Source organism: Saccostrea cucullata, unplaced genomic scaffold (assembly GCF_032062105.1).
Source record: "Saccostrea cucullata isolate Sc308-1 unplaced genomic scaffold, CSIRO_AGI_Scuc_v1 ctg797, whole genome shotgun sequence".
Lineage (NCBI taxonomy): Eukaryota > Metazoa > Mollusca > Bivalvia > Ostreida > Ostreidae > Saccostrea > Saccostrea cuccullata.
Genome location: NW_026941714.1, coordinates 42,146 through 58,134, shown reverse-complemented (window position 1 = coordinate 58,134; position 15,989 = coordinate 42,146). Strand labels below are relative to the sequence as shown.

Genomic DNA, 15,989 nt, shown 5'->3' with positions numbered 1-15,989 from the left:
ATAGCTATGAATGCTTTTGCAATATTTATCGAGATGTAAAGATTAATTTTTTAGAATATTCTAGTTTAATCCATGCAGTTAAAGCTTGTATAAAGAGGAGTAATTTTGAGAAAAAATTACAAAAATCAGAAAATCCTCTTATTACATCTAATTGTTATCTGGTATCAAAATGTAAAAAATCAAAAAATTTCTACGAAATATTAAATCAAAACTCTTCTGTGTCAGCTGGTTTTAAGAAATGGATTGAATTATTTGAATTAGATAACAAGGAATCCAAAGTAATCCATAAATTACCATTTAAAATTACAAAAAACTGTAAACTCCAGTGGTTTCAGTACAGAATTCTAAATAAAATATTGGCAACTAATTCATTTTTATTCAAAATCAGAAAGGTAGATTCTAAGCAGCGTAATTTTTGTCAAAGAGAAGTAGAGACAACTGAACATATCCTATGGGAATGTGATTTTGTACAACTATTCCTTGAAAATTTTGAATATCATCTTCAACAGAGAAATCTCCAGTTGCCCATAACCAAAATGAAATAGCGAATATTATAGTTTTATGGCTAAAATATTATATTTATACTTCTAGATGTACCGAAAAACCTCTAAATATGCACTTTGCAATATCACACTTAAATCAATTTTACCAAACACAAAAATATATATCATATAAAAATGGTGAAAAAGAAAAATTTGACACTCAGTGGAACAGGTGGAACCAACTCTTTTTGTAGCTCTCTCTACTCTCACTCTCTTCCCACTCCCTCCTCCCTCCCCCCACTCTCTCTTTCTCTCTCTCTCTCTCTGTCTCTCTCTCTCTCTCTCTCTCTCTCTCTCTCTCTCTCTCTCTCTCTCTCTCTCTGTCTCTCTCTCTCTCTTTCTCTCTCTCTCTCTCTTTCTGTCTCTCTCTCTCTTTCTCATATATGTAAAAATACAAAATTATTATGTCACAATGACTAATTATGAATATTCTGTATGAAATGAATTGTGTTTAAAAAAAATAAAATTAAAAAAAAAAGAATTTTTACTTATCTGTCCTTATAAATTCTACAACGATTCATCTTGCATTGCATTCCATAGCACATTTGTCCCCAGCCAACAGACATTTCCTACCTCCATCGCAAAAAAGTCCCGCTAAGTTAAGTAATCGCGATATAAAGTATTCTGCATATAACTATGCACTAGGCGCTCATGAAAAAGCGGTGATATTTTAAAACGATCTGCAATCAATACGATACAAACACCTGTGTGAGGTGGATCTATAGACAGCTGCATCAATGATAATAATCGGACGGCTTAGCAAAATTGTATTCACCAGCATATAGTATATTCTGGTAATTGTTTTTATTGAACTTGCTAAGAACTTGCTGGTGTGATTTTTCTCCGTAAACGATTGTAACATTGTATCATGTATTTTTTTCTTTACCGACATAAAAATGTCAAGGTAAACATTAATTAATATATGGGAATACATTATTCTTCAAAAGTCATCATCTTACCTGTGAAGATTCATTTTTTATTAAAAAAATCTTTTTGAAGAAAAAACAAAACCATGTTATCTTTTTTGTTTTTTAAAAAATAGCTTTTGGAGTGTGTAAATATGTTGTTGTCTGACTGGACAGAAAAATAATAACGTGTATATGTATCGCAACATTCAGTTATCGTTCTTAACTTCAATATTAAATATTTTGGAAATAATCCAGACCTATAGTAGGATAGAAAAACTATAATATGTCGACTTTCCGGTTCAATTACATGTACCTCTCTAAAAAATGTCAGGAGCAAATATTAAAACCAGATGCATATTAAACCAAGGGAATTACAACATTATATCTTTTTATTGTTGAAACCTTTTTTTTTTTTAAAAATGGAAAAACCTGGGGAAATCCTTTAAATACCAACATGTGGGTTTCGGTTGCAGTTTTATATTCCTTATACTTCAAAACAAAGTTATTCGTGCATTTTATGTCTCATTTATCACAGATGCACAATACACCTCAAACATTTACATGGGCCCGTCCGTCTGACAATTATATAATCCCAGAATTTGTTTATTTTAACAATAAATGCATTATTTGGTTGTTATAGTACGGAAATTAATATCGCAGCAGAAAAAATACATAGTCCGCGTAACAAAGAGAAACATTTTGTAGTTTATATTTATATACTGTATAAATATTAATTGATCATTTAAGGTAGAGTTAAATTCAGTTGTACAGTACAATATTGGTGAATTGCTACAATTACACACACACACACACCCTCCCTCACTCACCCTCACACACTCACACACACACACACACCCTCACAAACAAAACAAAATTCATTTGATCAATCGCTAACAGCATTAGGATAAATTCATAAGAAGACTAGAACACATACTTTTAAATTTTTGACTCAAAAGATGTTTTAGAACAATCTTTTTGTAAACATAATGTTTTTTTTTTTAGGATTTATATATATGACAATTCTACAAACACGACTTGAAATCTTGAATAAGTTTTAAATAATTATACGAGTAGTTATATGAGTAGAAAACTGTCTATTGTGTCAGATATTAGACAGTCCGAGGAGCGTTAGCGCCGATTTATATCGATAAATATGAAAATTAACTTTGTTAAGTCTTATTTATCCGTATTGCGGCATCTTGACATTTTTTTTTTCATTTTACGTAAAAGGAACTAAGGGTGACGACTTACATTTTACAACAACTTCTACCGATTCAAGTGTTTTGATAATGCCATTAATAGAAAACACAAAACATGCAAACTTCAGCTCAAGTTTTCTACTGTGAAATCTGGGTATATATTCCTATATCTTGGAGTCTATAAGAAACAGTCTCTCATTTACGCACAATTTTTGTAAAGCCACAGGATTTGAAGATTTTATTCCAACCAAGTTACACAAAAAAAATTCTTGAGAAATGACAGTATGTCAGTATTTGTGTTAATGTCCATAGTGCAAAATTTAATGATCATTCTTCATTGCGTGCATTTAGTGAACAGTGTTGTCATTGAACATGTTCAATTCAGCGACGTTTTTAACTTCAATGCAAATATTTGATTTTCTTCACTTGTTTGTTTCTTGACTGGGCAACAAAAAGATTGTCATTTTTGTCAGTACATAGACCCCAGGGATAACTGAGCCCACACTCGATGTAACCGAGGAACTGTCCATCCTGATTTATAATGTGGACACAGTGATTGTTAAAATCAGCCGTAAGGATGTTACTCTGGCTGTCTGTGGTGATTCCTTATGGAGTCAATGGTTCATTCTTTTGAGCAGGAGTATGTCCGGTATACCTAAATCTAAGTTTCCCAGCCTGATTGACTACCACTACTGTATTAGCAAGAGCGTCAGCCACACAAATATCCAGGTTCTTGTTCTCGTTGATGTACTTGGGGGAACTAACTGAATAGACAGATTTACCTTCGTCATCATACTGGATCGTTTGTTTTTCCGTAAAGCCAGAGTATCGGACAACTTTTGCTTGTTTGTTATCATCACTGTCCATGACAACCAGGAGATCACCAGAGGAAGTGCTGCAGACATTTAAAGGTCGCCACTTTTGTAGTTTGACCACAATATCATTTTCTTTATTCTTTACAATGTTCACACTTTTGTCATTGGGATCAGTATAAACAAGATGGCCATCTTTTATTACTGTTATGTTTTCTATATATTCGATCAATGCATACTATCTTTGCAAGATATATAACTGTATTCAGCGGCAGCTCACACATATTGGTCCGACCAAAATAATTCCATCATGATAAGTAGATACAACATTATTGTTCATGATAAGAGTAAAGTTGTGTATGTCATACGTTAAAGAAATCAAAAATAACGTCAAAATATCATTAGAAAGTCACTTTCCCCCCGAAATGCAAATAAAAAATATCAATATTCCTACGCTCGCTCCCTCCTCAGCCTTTTTTTTTACGTGTTTGATAACAGAGAATAATTAGGTCATTCTTCGATTCATATCTTTTCACCAATGAATTGATAATACTATATCAACAATTGTATTAAGTACATGTTTATAGTCCGTTAATTATCATACAATTTGTTCTTAAAGAAAAAATTAATCATTCTAGCAGCTGTGTGTGTGTATTATTAAATGACGGAATTTTCAATCCCTGGCCTGCTCGTGTTTACACTTTGTAAACTGTAGGGTATGTGTGGCAAAACGAGAACTGCATGGGTTGGAGATTCGGGTTCGTGTTGAAGTTCAGCATACCATTATATATAGAACTTGAATAATGTAAGTAATTTCTGCGACAAATATATTAGTATATTTCAGTTATTTTCAAAACAAAAAAGGTTTTCCATGTTTTCAGTTTAGAATTTTCCGACCCGGTCCTGATTTTCCCAACCCGGCCATTTTAAACACAAGTTGTTGCAGATGCAAATGTTAGAACAAACTATATAAAGTTCAACAGGGATTGTATAATTTTTATTAATCAGAATTCGTATTTATATGATCTAATTAAGAAAAGAAAAGTTTTGTCTGACACCGTAACTTCTCGGCAAAACAAAACGTGTTTCTCCGAGCTCGCTGGATGCGTGTGACAGCTCCATTGCACGTGTGTAGACCAAGGCTACAGGTACATGTAGGCCTATGTGTACTGTTTGTTAGAAGACTGGGTGACCGTAATGCTATGGAATCACGATATTTACAACAGTTCCATAATTAGACAGTGCATTTTTTTTTATTAACGTCATTATAAACACTGTTAAACATATTAAATCTAACAGTCGAATATCTTTGGATATGGGGTAACCCATATCTATTCTTGTCAGGGATGTTTTTTGACTTTGTTATGATTGACATGAGAAGTGAGCCATCACTGATACTATAGAGCTTCATTGTGTTCCGATCTCCACATGTCCAGATCTCATCTTCATTTAGACAGGCAACGTCATACAGGTTTGAACCACTTTCAGTCTTTATAGAAGCGATGATCTCTTGTTTATCAAGCAGCTGTTTTACTGGAGGAGAGGATATAGCTTCTGGAAATTTTTGTGGTTTATTTATTTGGTATCCACATTTTTCTGAAGTTAATTTACTTGTTGATAAAATTCCAAACTAGTTACAAAGTTCGTCCTCTTGTACTTCTCCCGGAGTGAATTTAGGTAAAGTTGGCACGATTCTTTTGGGAAGTTTGGTATATTCATTATGTATGTTTAATCTAAAACTAAGCACATTTGAAATGTCAAAGGAATCTACATCATCAGTTGAGTTAATTTCATCCTTTATAACAGAAATTTTTTCCTTAATTTCATCCAGATGAGTCTGTAGAGCTTGTAACTGTTTGAGTTTCATCTTGTTAACCTTAGCATGAAGTTTTTTAACACTCTGATAAATTATTCTGTGCCATTCATTCCCATGATTTGTTATGGCTGTTGAGAGATCCCCATATCCCTGTTCTAATTGCATTATTGTGTTTTCTACGTCAGATGCAATGTCGAGATACATACATGTAGGAAGTATTGTTTCAGCTAATTCAGTTCGTTCTTTGAAAATCCTCTCTTTTCTTTCATCCATAATTTGCAAAATTTTCAATATCTTATGGGTTGAATGTATTTCAGATGCAATGCAAGTGATGCAGAGGGGAACATTACACTGATTACAGTACATTTCACATCGCTCTTTGTCATGAAAGGAACATCGAGGGTAAAGTGGTATCGACTTTCGAAACGTGAATCTTACAATTTCATGCTTTTTCTTGGATTCGTCAGATGCCATGTGTTCTCCAATACAGGAATTGCACAGTCTGACATTACACGTATCACAGTGAACCTGTACCATTTCAGTCTTACACTGGTCACATCGTATCAACTCCTGGGCACGAATGTGTGGGTCCATGACTAGAATTTAAAGGAAACATTCAGAATTTTTTAATAAAAGAAAATAAAGATAATTATGAAAAAAATATAATTCCATAAATTAGTCTCATAATATTATAAAAAAATAATATTTTCAGTGACATGCACATGCAAGACAATGTAATTTTCCTTAAAAAGGTGTTACTCAATGAAAAACTTACAGTTGAACATTCTTTTCTCGACCATTAATATTTTGAATACACTGGATATTTACGTTAAAGAGAATTAACAACCCATAACACTTTATATACTTTAAAACTTTGATAAAAGGGGTTTTCCAGATATTTACCATGACATTCAACAAGCAAATTTAAAGAATTGAGGTCCCCAGCTTTCGGTGTCTTATTGGATAGGATGCATATTTGTGTACAATATGTAAGTCCCCCCTTCCCCTTTGTCATTCAAAAGTAATCACCAAGTTAAAACTTTTTTAAAATTAGGTCAAACATGAAGGTACAATCCCATAGCACTTCGATATATCTTGTCTCAGAAAATGCATATATCAAATATGAAAGCCCTATCTCCGTCCATTCAAAAGTTATAAGGAAAAATAACATTTCCGAAAAGTAGGGGTAAAAAATTATGATAGTATATATATAGTATAGATAAGGTCTTCTCACAGCAAATATGCATGTTTAATAGGAAAGCCTTATCTTTTCTCTTTCAAAAGTTATGACCAATTTAAAAATTAGATAAGTTGGTCAATCTACAAGGTCAAGGGGGTCAAAAATCGTAGTATATTTTGAAAGATCGTGTCATGTGTACATGTGAAATCCCTATCTTTTCTCATTTAAAAGTTATGACCAAGGTTAAAGATTTTGTGACAGACGGATAGACGATTGAGATTTAATAATAATAAGTCACCTTAGTAACAAAGTGACTTAGATCATTGATTTTCAAACTGCTCATGTCAGCATTCTGTAAAATCACATATTTTAGCGGGGACAAATTTTCGAAGTTTAATTGAGAAAAAAATATTGATATGTGGGAAATTGATTTCGTGGTGAAAGAAGTATTGAGTGGAAAAACATATCAAAGGATCACTTCATTCTAAATAGGGATTTGACCTATAGGACCGGGCTTGGTTTTTTCTCTACAAAAACCTTGTCTATTTCTGTTCCGATTAATGACAGGCTGAATTCATATAACAAATTGTTTTTCCTAAATCTTTTTTTCAGCGAGTAGAGGTACGATCGAGAAACCATTTCATTGATTTCCTGAGTTTGTTATCTCCAAATGTAATACTTGATATTTGTCTTAACTTCTCAATGTGCATAATGGTAACGTTTACTGTCTCTGAAATTCTGTTCTTTATATCTAGACTATTTTATTCGTTAATATAATAAAACATGCCATTAATGCGTGCAAATTATATAGGCCTAAATCAAATACAAAGGAGTTTAGCAACTGATATATGTAGCCAAAATCAACAAAATCAATGTGATTAAATTCTAAGGAATATATACAATTGAAATTCTTCGCAGCTCAATACTGCCAAGAATACCTGTATTGAGTAACACAGAATAAGTTGTTCTTGTCCTCGGAGAAAGTGTGCTTATACGTACTGAGGTTTGTTCCGCCTGACTGACAACTATAACATTGGATTGTTACTATTTGATATCTTTTTCACCCCTATTAATGTGTTCGGAACCTTTTATTTTTCGGTGTTCTGCAAATTATAAAACCCGATGAGTTCAGAGTAGCTCTGGCAGTGGCTCTGGCGAGAGTTAGCGAGACTTCAGGGAGATAGGGTAAATTATTCACGGATATGTGGCTAGGAAGGGACTAGCACGTGGAGACATGGTAAACAGAAAAGTTATGCTGCGTTTTAGTTTTCACCACCCTATAATATCATTCTGTAGAAATGAACTTCAATCGATCTTTCTTGAATTAATTCAAGTTTAAATTTATAAGTATTCTCTATGATACAATATTCTGCTGTTATGAATTATAATTTCTTTTTGGACAAATATTTTGCATGGGAATCGGGACTATATTTTTGGCTTCAGATTAGCAAATGAGGCACCAGTGACAAATCAGATGAATGAGAACTGCATTACAGGTTACTATACGAATACTACAGTAATTTTACGCTTGACAAATTCCTTCATTGTACTATCGGTGAATACAATTGTCAGGTGGATTCCTTGGCCAACACACGTGATCACTAGTATAGTTGTATAAAAAAATGTTTTATCCATTTAAATGCATACGAGAAACTGCTCGTCCTCCTTACCCTTGAAATGCTGGTGTTCTGAACTTGACACTAACTAGGTATACATTTAATTAAACGTATTTTTCTCTAATTTACAACAAACTAAAAACGCCCGTGATAATTTTTCATAGTTTCTAATGTTTGCATTTTGTTCATAAGAACATTTTTTTTATTTTACACTACACTGACATGATTATAGATTGACCTGAACCACGTGTTCGAAGTAACATGTAAACATGTATTTGGCGTAAACGTATTCAGTCAACAATTGGTCAGTTGCTCGTGGTAAGACCCTCTGTGTGCATTTATAGCAATAGCCATATAAGGCAAACAAAGGTTTGTCAGTGTAGATGTCATTACACATTTTTACCAGCGTATCGGTCGTTAGTGAGCTGTAATTTTTACAGTAAACTATGATAAGATGTATTAATTGTAATTAACCCCCCCCCCCCCCTTAAGCCACCCATTTCTGTTGAAAATTATGAACGTTTTTCAGAAAGGTGAGGAAACACATTTTTCACAGGGCAAGTTTACAGAAGAAACAGACTATAGCAATTTCCTGTTTACTGCCAATTTTATTTATAACACTGGTTCTACCCTATAACCTTTGAATAGGTAAATTAAACCACGTGTCTTGAATTTAAATCACAATAACATTAGTAGGGGTGTTTTTAGTGTTTCTTATATCAAGAATGAGCATGCCTAAAGAATAGATTATTGATGCAAAATACACCAGTCTATAAAGAAATATTAAAGTAGTCTTTGAAAAGGTGAAAATTTAACACTTTAAAAGTCTGGTACCAGGTGGATTCGAACCCCCAATCCTTAAAACGTTGGAGCGCAGGGTGTAGTAGTAAACGCATACATGTATAAACTGAGCTAGTCTGACTACAAGATTTAAAATGTATAAATTGGAAACAGATTATTAAAATCAGGTTTTCGTTTTTTGTAGGTTTGTTATGAATTTCGACCCGAGGACAGGGGTGCCCCTAAAAAATCCTATCTTAGATTATTTCTTACATCCAAACTTATCAAAATATCACAATTTTATTTAGGGGCAGGCCTGTCCTGCAGTACTTCTAGGCCAAAACTCATGCAAAAATCTACGCTTTAACGGACAAAATGGAGTTTCGGCCAACTTTGGAGGTTTATTGTAATTTTGTATATAATATATTCTAGGTATAAAATATAAATTTAAAAAATTTAGACACATATACCGTAGAAAACAACAAATAAAAATTAATTTTTAAGTGTCACTTTTTCAGGGAAATTGTTCTCTTCCATAGATCAATTTTTTTGTCATTGTGAATACATTCTTTTTTCATTTCGTGGTGGTCATGAATTCATGGGTCTCTACATACCTCGAGAACACCGAAAATTAATTAAATTTACAAATTGAATATTTTTTTTTTCATTTTCACTTTATATTTTAAACAATGTTTACTGTATGTCAAGGTAAAAAAAAATGATCTTGATCCCATTGATTTTGGAATAATGAGGTTTGATTGTGCATAAATTATTATAATATTATGATATCTTAAGAAAAAAAAGAACATAATTAACAAAATGAAAAATTCTCTGTAATGGCATGTGCATTTCATCTTTTCAAAAATACCAAATAATTACATATAGGGCTAAGTGAAAAAATAAGAATTTTAATATGTATAGAATTAATTAAGTCTTGATTGAGAGATAAGAAAAAAATATTCAACGTAAACTTTTTACATTTTATTCGAAAAGAGTAATTGGTATTACCTGACTTCAGCGTAGATTTTAATGGCGACTCTCTTACCCCGAATGGAAATAAATGCGCATTTGGATAACATGACCTACTTAACTGTTTTTAAGTCTCAGGTGTTCTGTAATATGTGTGTAATATTATGCTGCACATTTTTTGATTTCAAATCCTCTTGGTTTAAATGTGGTTAATGTTGACACATAGTAATCATTAATGCTGTGCGAAATGAGTCCAAGAGTTTACAATCTCGAGCTCATACTCGTATATGGATTGAAGGGGGGTCTTTTTTTTTGGGGGGGGGGGGGGGTCAATACATGATTTTCATGTTGAATGGATATTCCCGTTAACATTCAAAAGTAAATACCTGTATTTCTAAATTTATATCTTCTTATATAGTGTCTTCGTGATTTATTTGCTATGTATGCATAATCTGTGTATACAATTACAAACGAGAACATCAGATTAAAATTCTAAATCAAATTAGGTTGTTTCCTTTTAATTGTATTAATATTTCATACATGTCATTAATTTAGACAGTGAAAAAGCCTTTCACCTTGTTTCGTTTTTATCATAAAGATACAACAGCGTGGCCGTTGGAACCAATTTCGGTTGAGGGGGATGCGAACAAAATATTTTCGGTTGAGGGGGGATGCAAACAAAATAATTTCGGTTGGGTAGGATTACTAAAAACCTCCCTGACGGAAAAAAATTCAAAAAAGTTTATTATTGATGTGAAACAAGGATATAAATCCTGTTTTCGATAGTATTCTATACTTCGACATTTTGAGGGGGGCGGAGCAATGACATCTGTGTGTGCAATTCTCGCCCAAAAATGTCGATTCTAAACTCTTTACTGGTCTGTTTTAGCAGGTTAATGGGCATGACATTCTCTCCCTCCTCTCTCTCTGTCACATAGTATCGTTTTTGAAAGTTGGAACGGGGGGGGGGGGGGGCTTATACAAATCATAATTAAACATTTTTACAAGCAAACAAAATTCTATTTCGTTTAAAGGGGGTTTTTATGGCTTATCTTACATGTATTCATGTTACTTTTATAAGCATAGAAATCTAAGTTTTTTTTCGTGCATTAGAAAAACATTAGATTGTAGCAAGTGAACTTCAGAAAAAACTTAATTTTTACTATTTTTGAAATGAATGCGGAGTTGGCATTTTAGCTAGGACGAAGATAAAAGACACCAGCAATTTTAGTGGGAAAAATAAATTAAGAGGCCATGTCAGTAAGCATTGAGCATTGAATGGAAAGTCAAAAATTTTAATTTTCTTGAAATCGATGTTTATGCATTATTTCTGTCACAATGAAACAAAAAATACAAAAATAATGATTTCAACCATAACGACACTGTCGTATCAAAGGAAAAACATTTCATTAGTTATCAGAATAGATTTTTTACTTTCAAAACAGGCAAATATTGCCATAAAAAGAGTATATATGCACATAGATGTTGTCAAAAGATTGTTTGCAATTACTTATTTCTTAAAGAGGACTTAATTCTAATTTCTTTGGTAACCAACTAAGTATGATTTCATTTTCGGTACCTTGCTATGGCGATTGGAAGCAGAGATATGATTTAAGCAAAAAATAGTTGAATTTGCACCATTTTTAAAAGACTTTTTAAAAAAAAATGCTGTGCAACTACTCATAAACTCTTTAGTGTGACTTTGTTAGTGTTTTGTTAATTAACGAATTAAAAAAATAAAATTAGGTAGACAATCAAAAACAATGTTGCCATGGAGATTCAAAGATATGCAAATTTAGGCATTTATAGATGATTTTCTGTGAACAATTCATAGTATTATAAGTAATTATCCTATAAGAAGCAATGTCCAATATAACAGATTGGTGCATCTGGAATGAAAATGAGTCAAAAAGTACCATGACCTTCTTTTCACCTTGACCTTTGACTTCAAGGTCAAATTAAAAATTTATCTTTTGATTAATAATTTTCAAATTGCATGGTACTTGAAGTTGTTTATCCTTGCTTCATTTAATAGTATTTCACAGGTGTATGCATACATGTACTGTTAGCTGCACATTCAGTCACACAGATATCCAGGTTCTTGTTCTCAGTGCTGTATTTAAGATTACCAGATGAAAAAAGGGTTTGCCATCACTATGAAAATGAATGATTTGTTTCACCTTGTAGGCAGAGTAAAGGACAATCTTTGATTGTTTGCCATCATTGTCCATGGAAACAGCTATCAAGAAAATCAAAACACAATAAATAGAAGTATGTATCTTAGTGAAGTCTACTTGTGCTCAAATTACATGTAGCAAAAAAATTGAAGGATACATATATATTGCTGAAGAAGGAATAGATTTTTGAAAGAAAAGGAAAAATTTGCTCATGAAATTTCCGACAACCACCCTACCCTCAAATACTACCCTTTACATGCTAGTGCCCCAAACACCATACCTATGACCACTAGAAAGGTATTTCTTATCTATTACCAATTCGGCACCTCAATACATGACACAAGTTTAAATGTGGAAGTATACCTTCAACTGTAAAAGTCAGCGCTCTTCGCAAAAGTGCAATATGAACAACGTCAGTCAGGACTAACAACTTATCTTTCTGAGTGCCGTATCATCAGTTATGATTTCTATTATAAAATGTTGAAAATAGAAGTGAAATGCTCATGAACTTTAGTTTAAACTCCAGTGACTATTCCTTCTCTTTAAAGAGAGATAATGGATCAGTTATTTCCCAGTACGACAATTCCCCTGCTATGAAGTCGATGGCTATGATGATGTTGATAAGAAGGCGTCGATGATGATGTCCGTGAATTATACGCCTGGGAATCACTAGCAGTCGTGAATTGACACTACTGATCCTCAAACAACAGTCTAGGGATTTGGAGGATAGTATTAATCCAAATTGAGTGAACTTTCATTTACAATGCTGGCAATGTGTGGATAGGTTTGAGTTACTGTTAAAGTACTTTTTTCCGCGTGGTATTAATTTACGCTATGTACGCGGTCACAAATTTTCCGCAGAAATTTGTCCAAGCGTACTCAAAATAAATGTAAGGCATATAGTGAGAATCTAGAAAATCCGCGTAATTTTCTACCGGCGCATTAAACAGAAATTGAGATTCCGCGGAATTATGATCCCGTGGAAAAAAGTACGTCTACAGTATTGAGAACGCGTGTTAAAAACAGTTGATTGAACATATTTTGTTAATTTTTTCCTTCATTGTAATTAACTTTTTTTTCTTTTCGATAATTTGAGAGAGAGTAAGTGTGCGTGATTGTGTGATTGATGAGTTTAATTTTTTTTTTCTTTATTTCTTTTGTAAATAAATTTTGCTTTCTTTCTAAATTCTAAATGCAAAATTCTTTGTTTTGATTTGAAAAGGAAGCCTATTTCATTCAACGTTCGAGTACCTGCAATTCATTGACTGATTGATCTCTACAAGATCTCTGAAAGTCGTTTTTCAGAGTTACTAAGTAACTGTAGGTATTAACTTCTAAAGTTATGTACAGATAATCCTCATTTTTAACAAAGAAATCACATGCACCCAACTTTAGTACACGTGATGTATTTGAAATATACTGAAAATTATGTCATTCCGAATTTTAACCGAGGGTCTGAGAGATGTGCCACAGTTATCTCGCGTAAAGGCATAAAACAACACAGTATCTGTAGGAGTTAAAAGATATACTGAGTATAACATATTCTATTAAAAAAAAAGATACACAGCAAATTAACAATTTATGTAAATGTATAGGGTCAACAAAATCAACACTTTCCTTTTCTCTGATATTGTGATGATCATGAGATGTGACAGCAAAAATAGATGGTGCAACTTAGGACCTCATATATTTCAGTAGATACATGTAAAAGTAAAAAAAATTGCATTTGGAATTCATTTGCCTTGTAATTTTTCATGCAAATTATTAATGGTTTTGATGAGATTTGCCTGCATAATTTTAACTGAAACAACCTTTTAACATGTGCATTGTAATCAAATGGAGAAAAATATAATAACAATATGCTAGAAGAGACGAACTTATTGAATCAGTTTGAAACATTTTAATATACTTTAATTTAATCAAGTAATTGTATTAATGTAACTTTTTGGTCTGATCTCAATGTGGAAAAAACGCAATTTTTTCTGTGAGTTTAGTCAAATAAAACTAATTGGAGGGTAGGACAAAATAGCACATGAAATTTAACATGCTTATCTATTCAGACGTATAATTTAACACTTAAAAGGAAGATAAATTTGAGTCGCGTTCTTTTCCATAGTATTTTATTTATTTCCCTTACTCCGGCTGATAGTTTTGCGTATCGCTTACAGAAAACAATATAATTTTTTTTACATAGCATCTGATTAATTCAAGAGGTCTTCAAAAATGTGACATTTTATATGAATATCTGCTACCCTTTACAACCCTGATATTCACGACATGAAATTAACAACAACATAATTACACGCATATTTAAGAAGGCATATCGAATAAAGCAGTGTTATTTCCACAGAATGTTGTACTAATTTGGTAGATAGTTTTAAGCTGTGCGCTGATAATAAAACTATCATTTTCTCTGTAGCGGATGATTGAAACAATTCGTTAACTTTGGGCATATCTTTATTTCTTACAATTTATTTATGATCATGAAAGTAAAAATATGTATCTAATGGTTAATATAATTAAATTTAAAATACAGATGTATTATGAATGTATTTAGAATAATTAGCGAAATCATGACAGATAGCTTAGACAAAATAACTTCATTTGATTTAATACTAACACAAGTCGAGTTTCACAGTATTTAGCACAATACATGCAGTTTGTGTCTTTAGAAGAATGATTGTAATTCCGTTTCCTATTTATTCCAATATAAGACCTTAATCCCCCATCGTTGCCCAAATCTATCTCTCGGAGCAATGATTTGAAGAATCTTTAATCTAGATTATGACGAAACGTTTAGCATGTGAAAAAGTTTCCATGTTCCTGGTCCAGTGGTTTTTGAGAAAAAAAAAATATTATGGAAGATATTTTCCTGTAGATTCAAGTGTTAAAATGTTCTATCACACTGAGTCCCAAACCTACATGTGGTGCCATGATTTGAACAATTAAGAGTGTACACTATGATAGAAACTTTCTTATGTACATAATTTTTCATTATACGTCTGAATAGAAAAAAATGTTATATTCCATGTGTTCTTTTGTCCTACCCTCCGGTTAGTTTTATTTGACTCAACCCGCAGAAAAAATCTCATTCGTCTTTCAGTCTAGCTATCTGTCATTGTCCGCCTGTCAGTTTGCTTGTCTGTCAGTTTGTAACAAAAACTTTCACATTTTTTTAAATGCATTACACCATTCAGAATTCATGACCCTGACTTTGAATTTTGACCTATTTATGAAAATTTTAATATGTGCTTCACAAGAGATAGGGCTTTTATTTTTTTCCTTGAAAATTTCTTTTGACAAGTCTTTTCAAATTCTTTTATGATATTTGACCTCCTGACTTGGATCTTTTGATGCAGTTTTGAAAAACTTCAATTTTGACCGTAACCTTTGTCTATTCAATAATTCATATTTTTATTTATGATCTATGAAGGACACACAAACAAAACATTTACAATATCACATCATTAATTGCATCCCTAGAGTAAAACACTGAAAGGGGATGCACATTTTTTTTAATTTGCTTGATTCCAATATATTCAATTGTGAAAATTCGGCCTCCCGCATTGGCCCAAATAAACCAACGGAAATTGATTTCAACAATATAGAGTCTACGTTATTTCAAGATCCTTTCATGCATGTTTTCATTATTTAATTCCTTTTTATCGAAATAATATTCCTTAACACAAAGAAAACACATACTTTTTATATTTAATATGGTCGCCCGCGTGGCGTAGTGGTTAGAGCGGCTGCTCTAGAGTCGCGAAGTAAGGAGTTGATCCTTACGTCGCGGGTTCGAATCCCACTGTGGGACGTGGAGACCGGTCCTTCGGATGAGACCGTATAAATGAGGTCCCGTGTCGCAGCAGGTGCTGGCATGAAAAAGATCCCTGTCTGCTCAATGGCCCTGAGTGCCGAGTATAGGACGAAATTTGCAGCTCTCCACCGGCCAGTGATGGCGTCTCCATATGAGTGAAAAATTCTCGAGAG

At 32.8% G+C, this 15,989-nt stretch overlaps 1 protein-coding gene across 1 annotated transcript; it reads right to left on the bottom strand.

Moving 5' to 3' along the window:
- Nucleotides 1-3,255: 3,255 nt before the first annotated feature.
- On the bottom strand, nucleotides 3,256-5,871 carry LOC134258288 (uncharacterized). The gene is made up of 2 exons (XM_062740814.1): nucleotides 5,716-5,871; nucleotides 3,256-3,603 (listed from the first exon to the last, which is right to left on the bottom strand). Exons 1-2 carry the CDS (start codon nucleotides 5,869-5,871, stop codon nucleotides 3,256-3,258), a joined length of 504 nt encoding a protein of 167 aa, XP_062596798.1.
- Nucleotides 5,872-15,989: the final 10,118 nt, after the last annotated feature.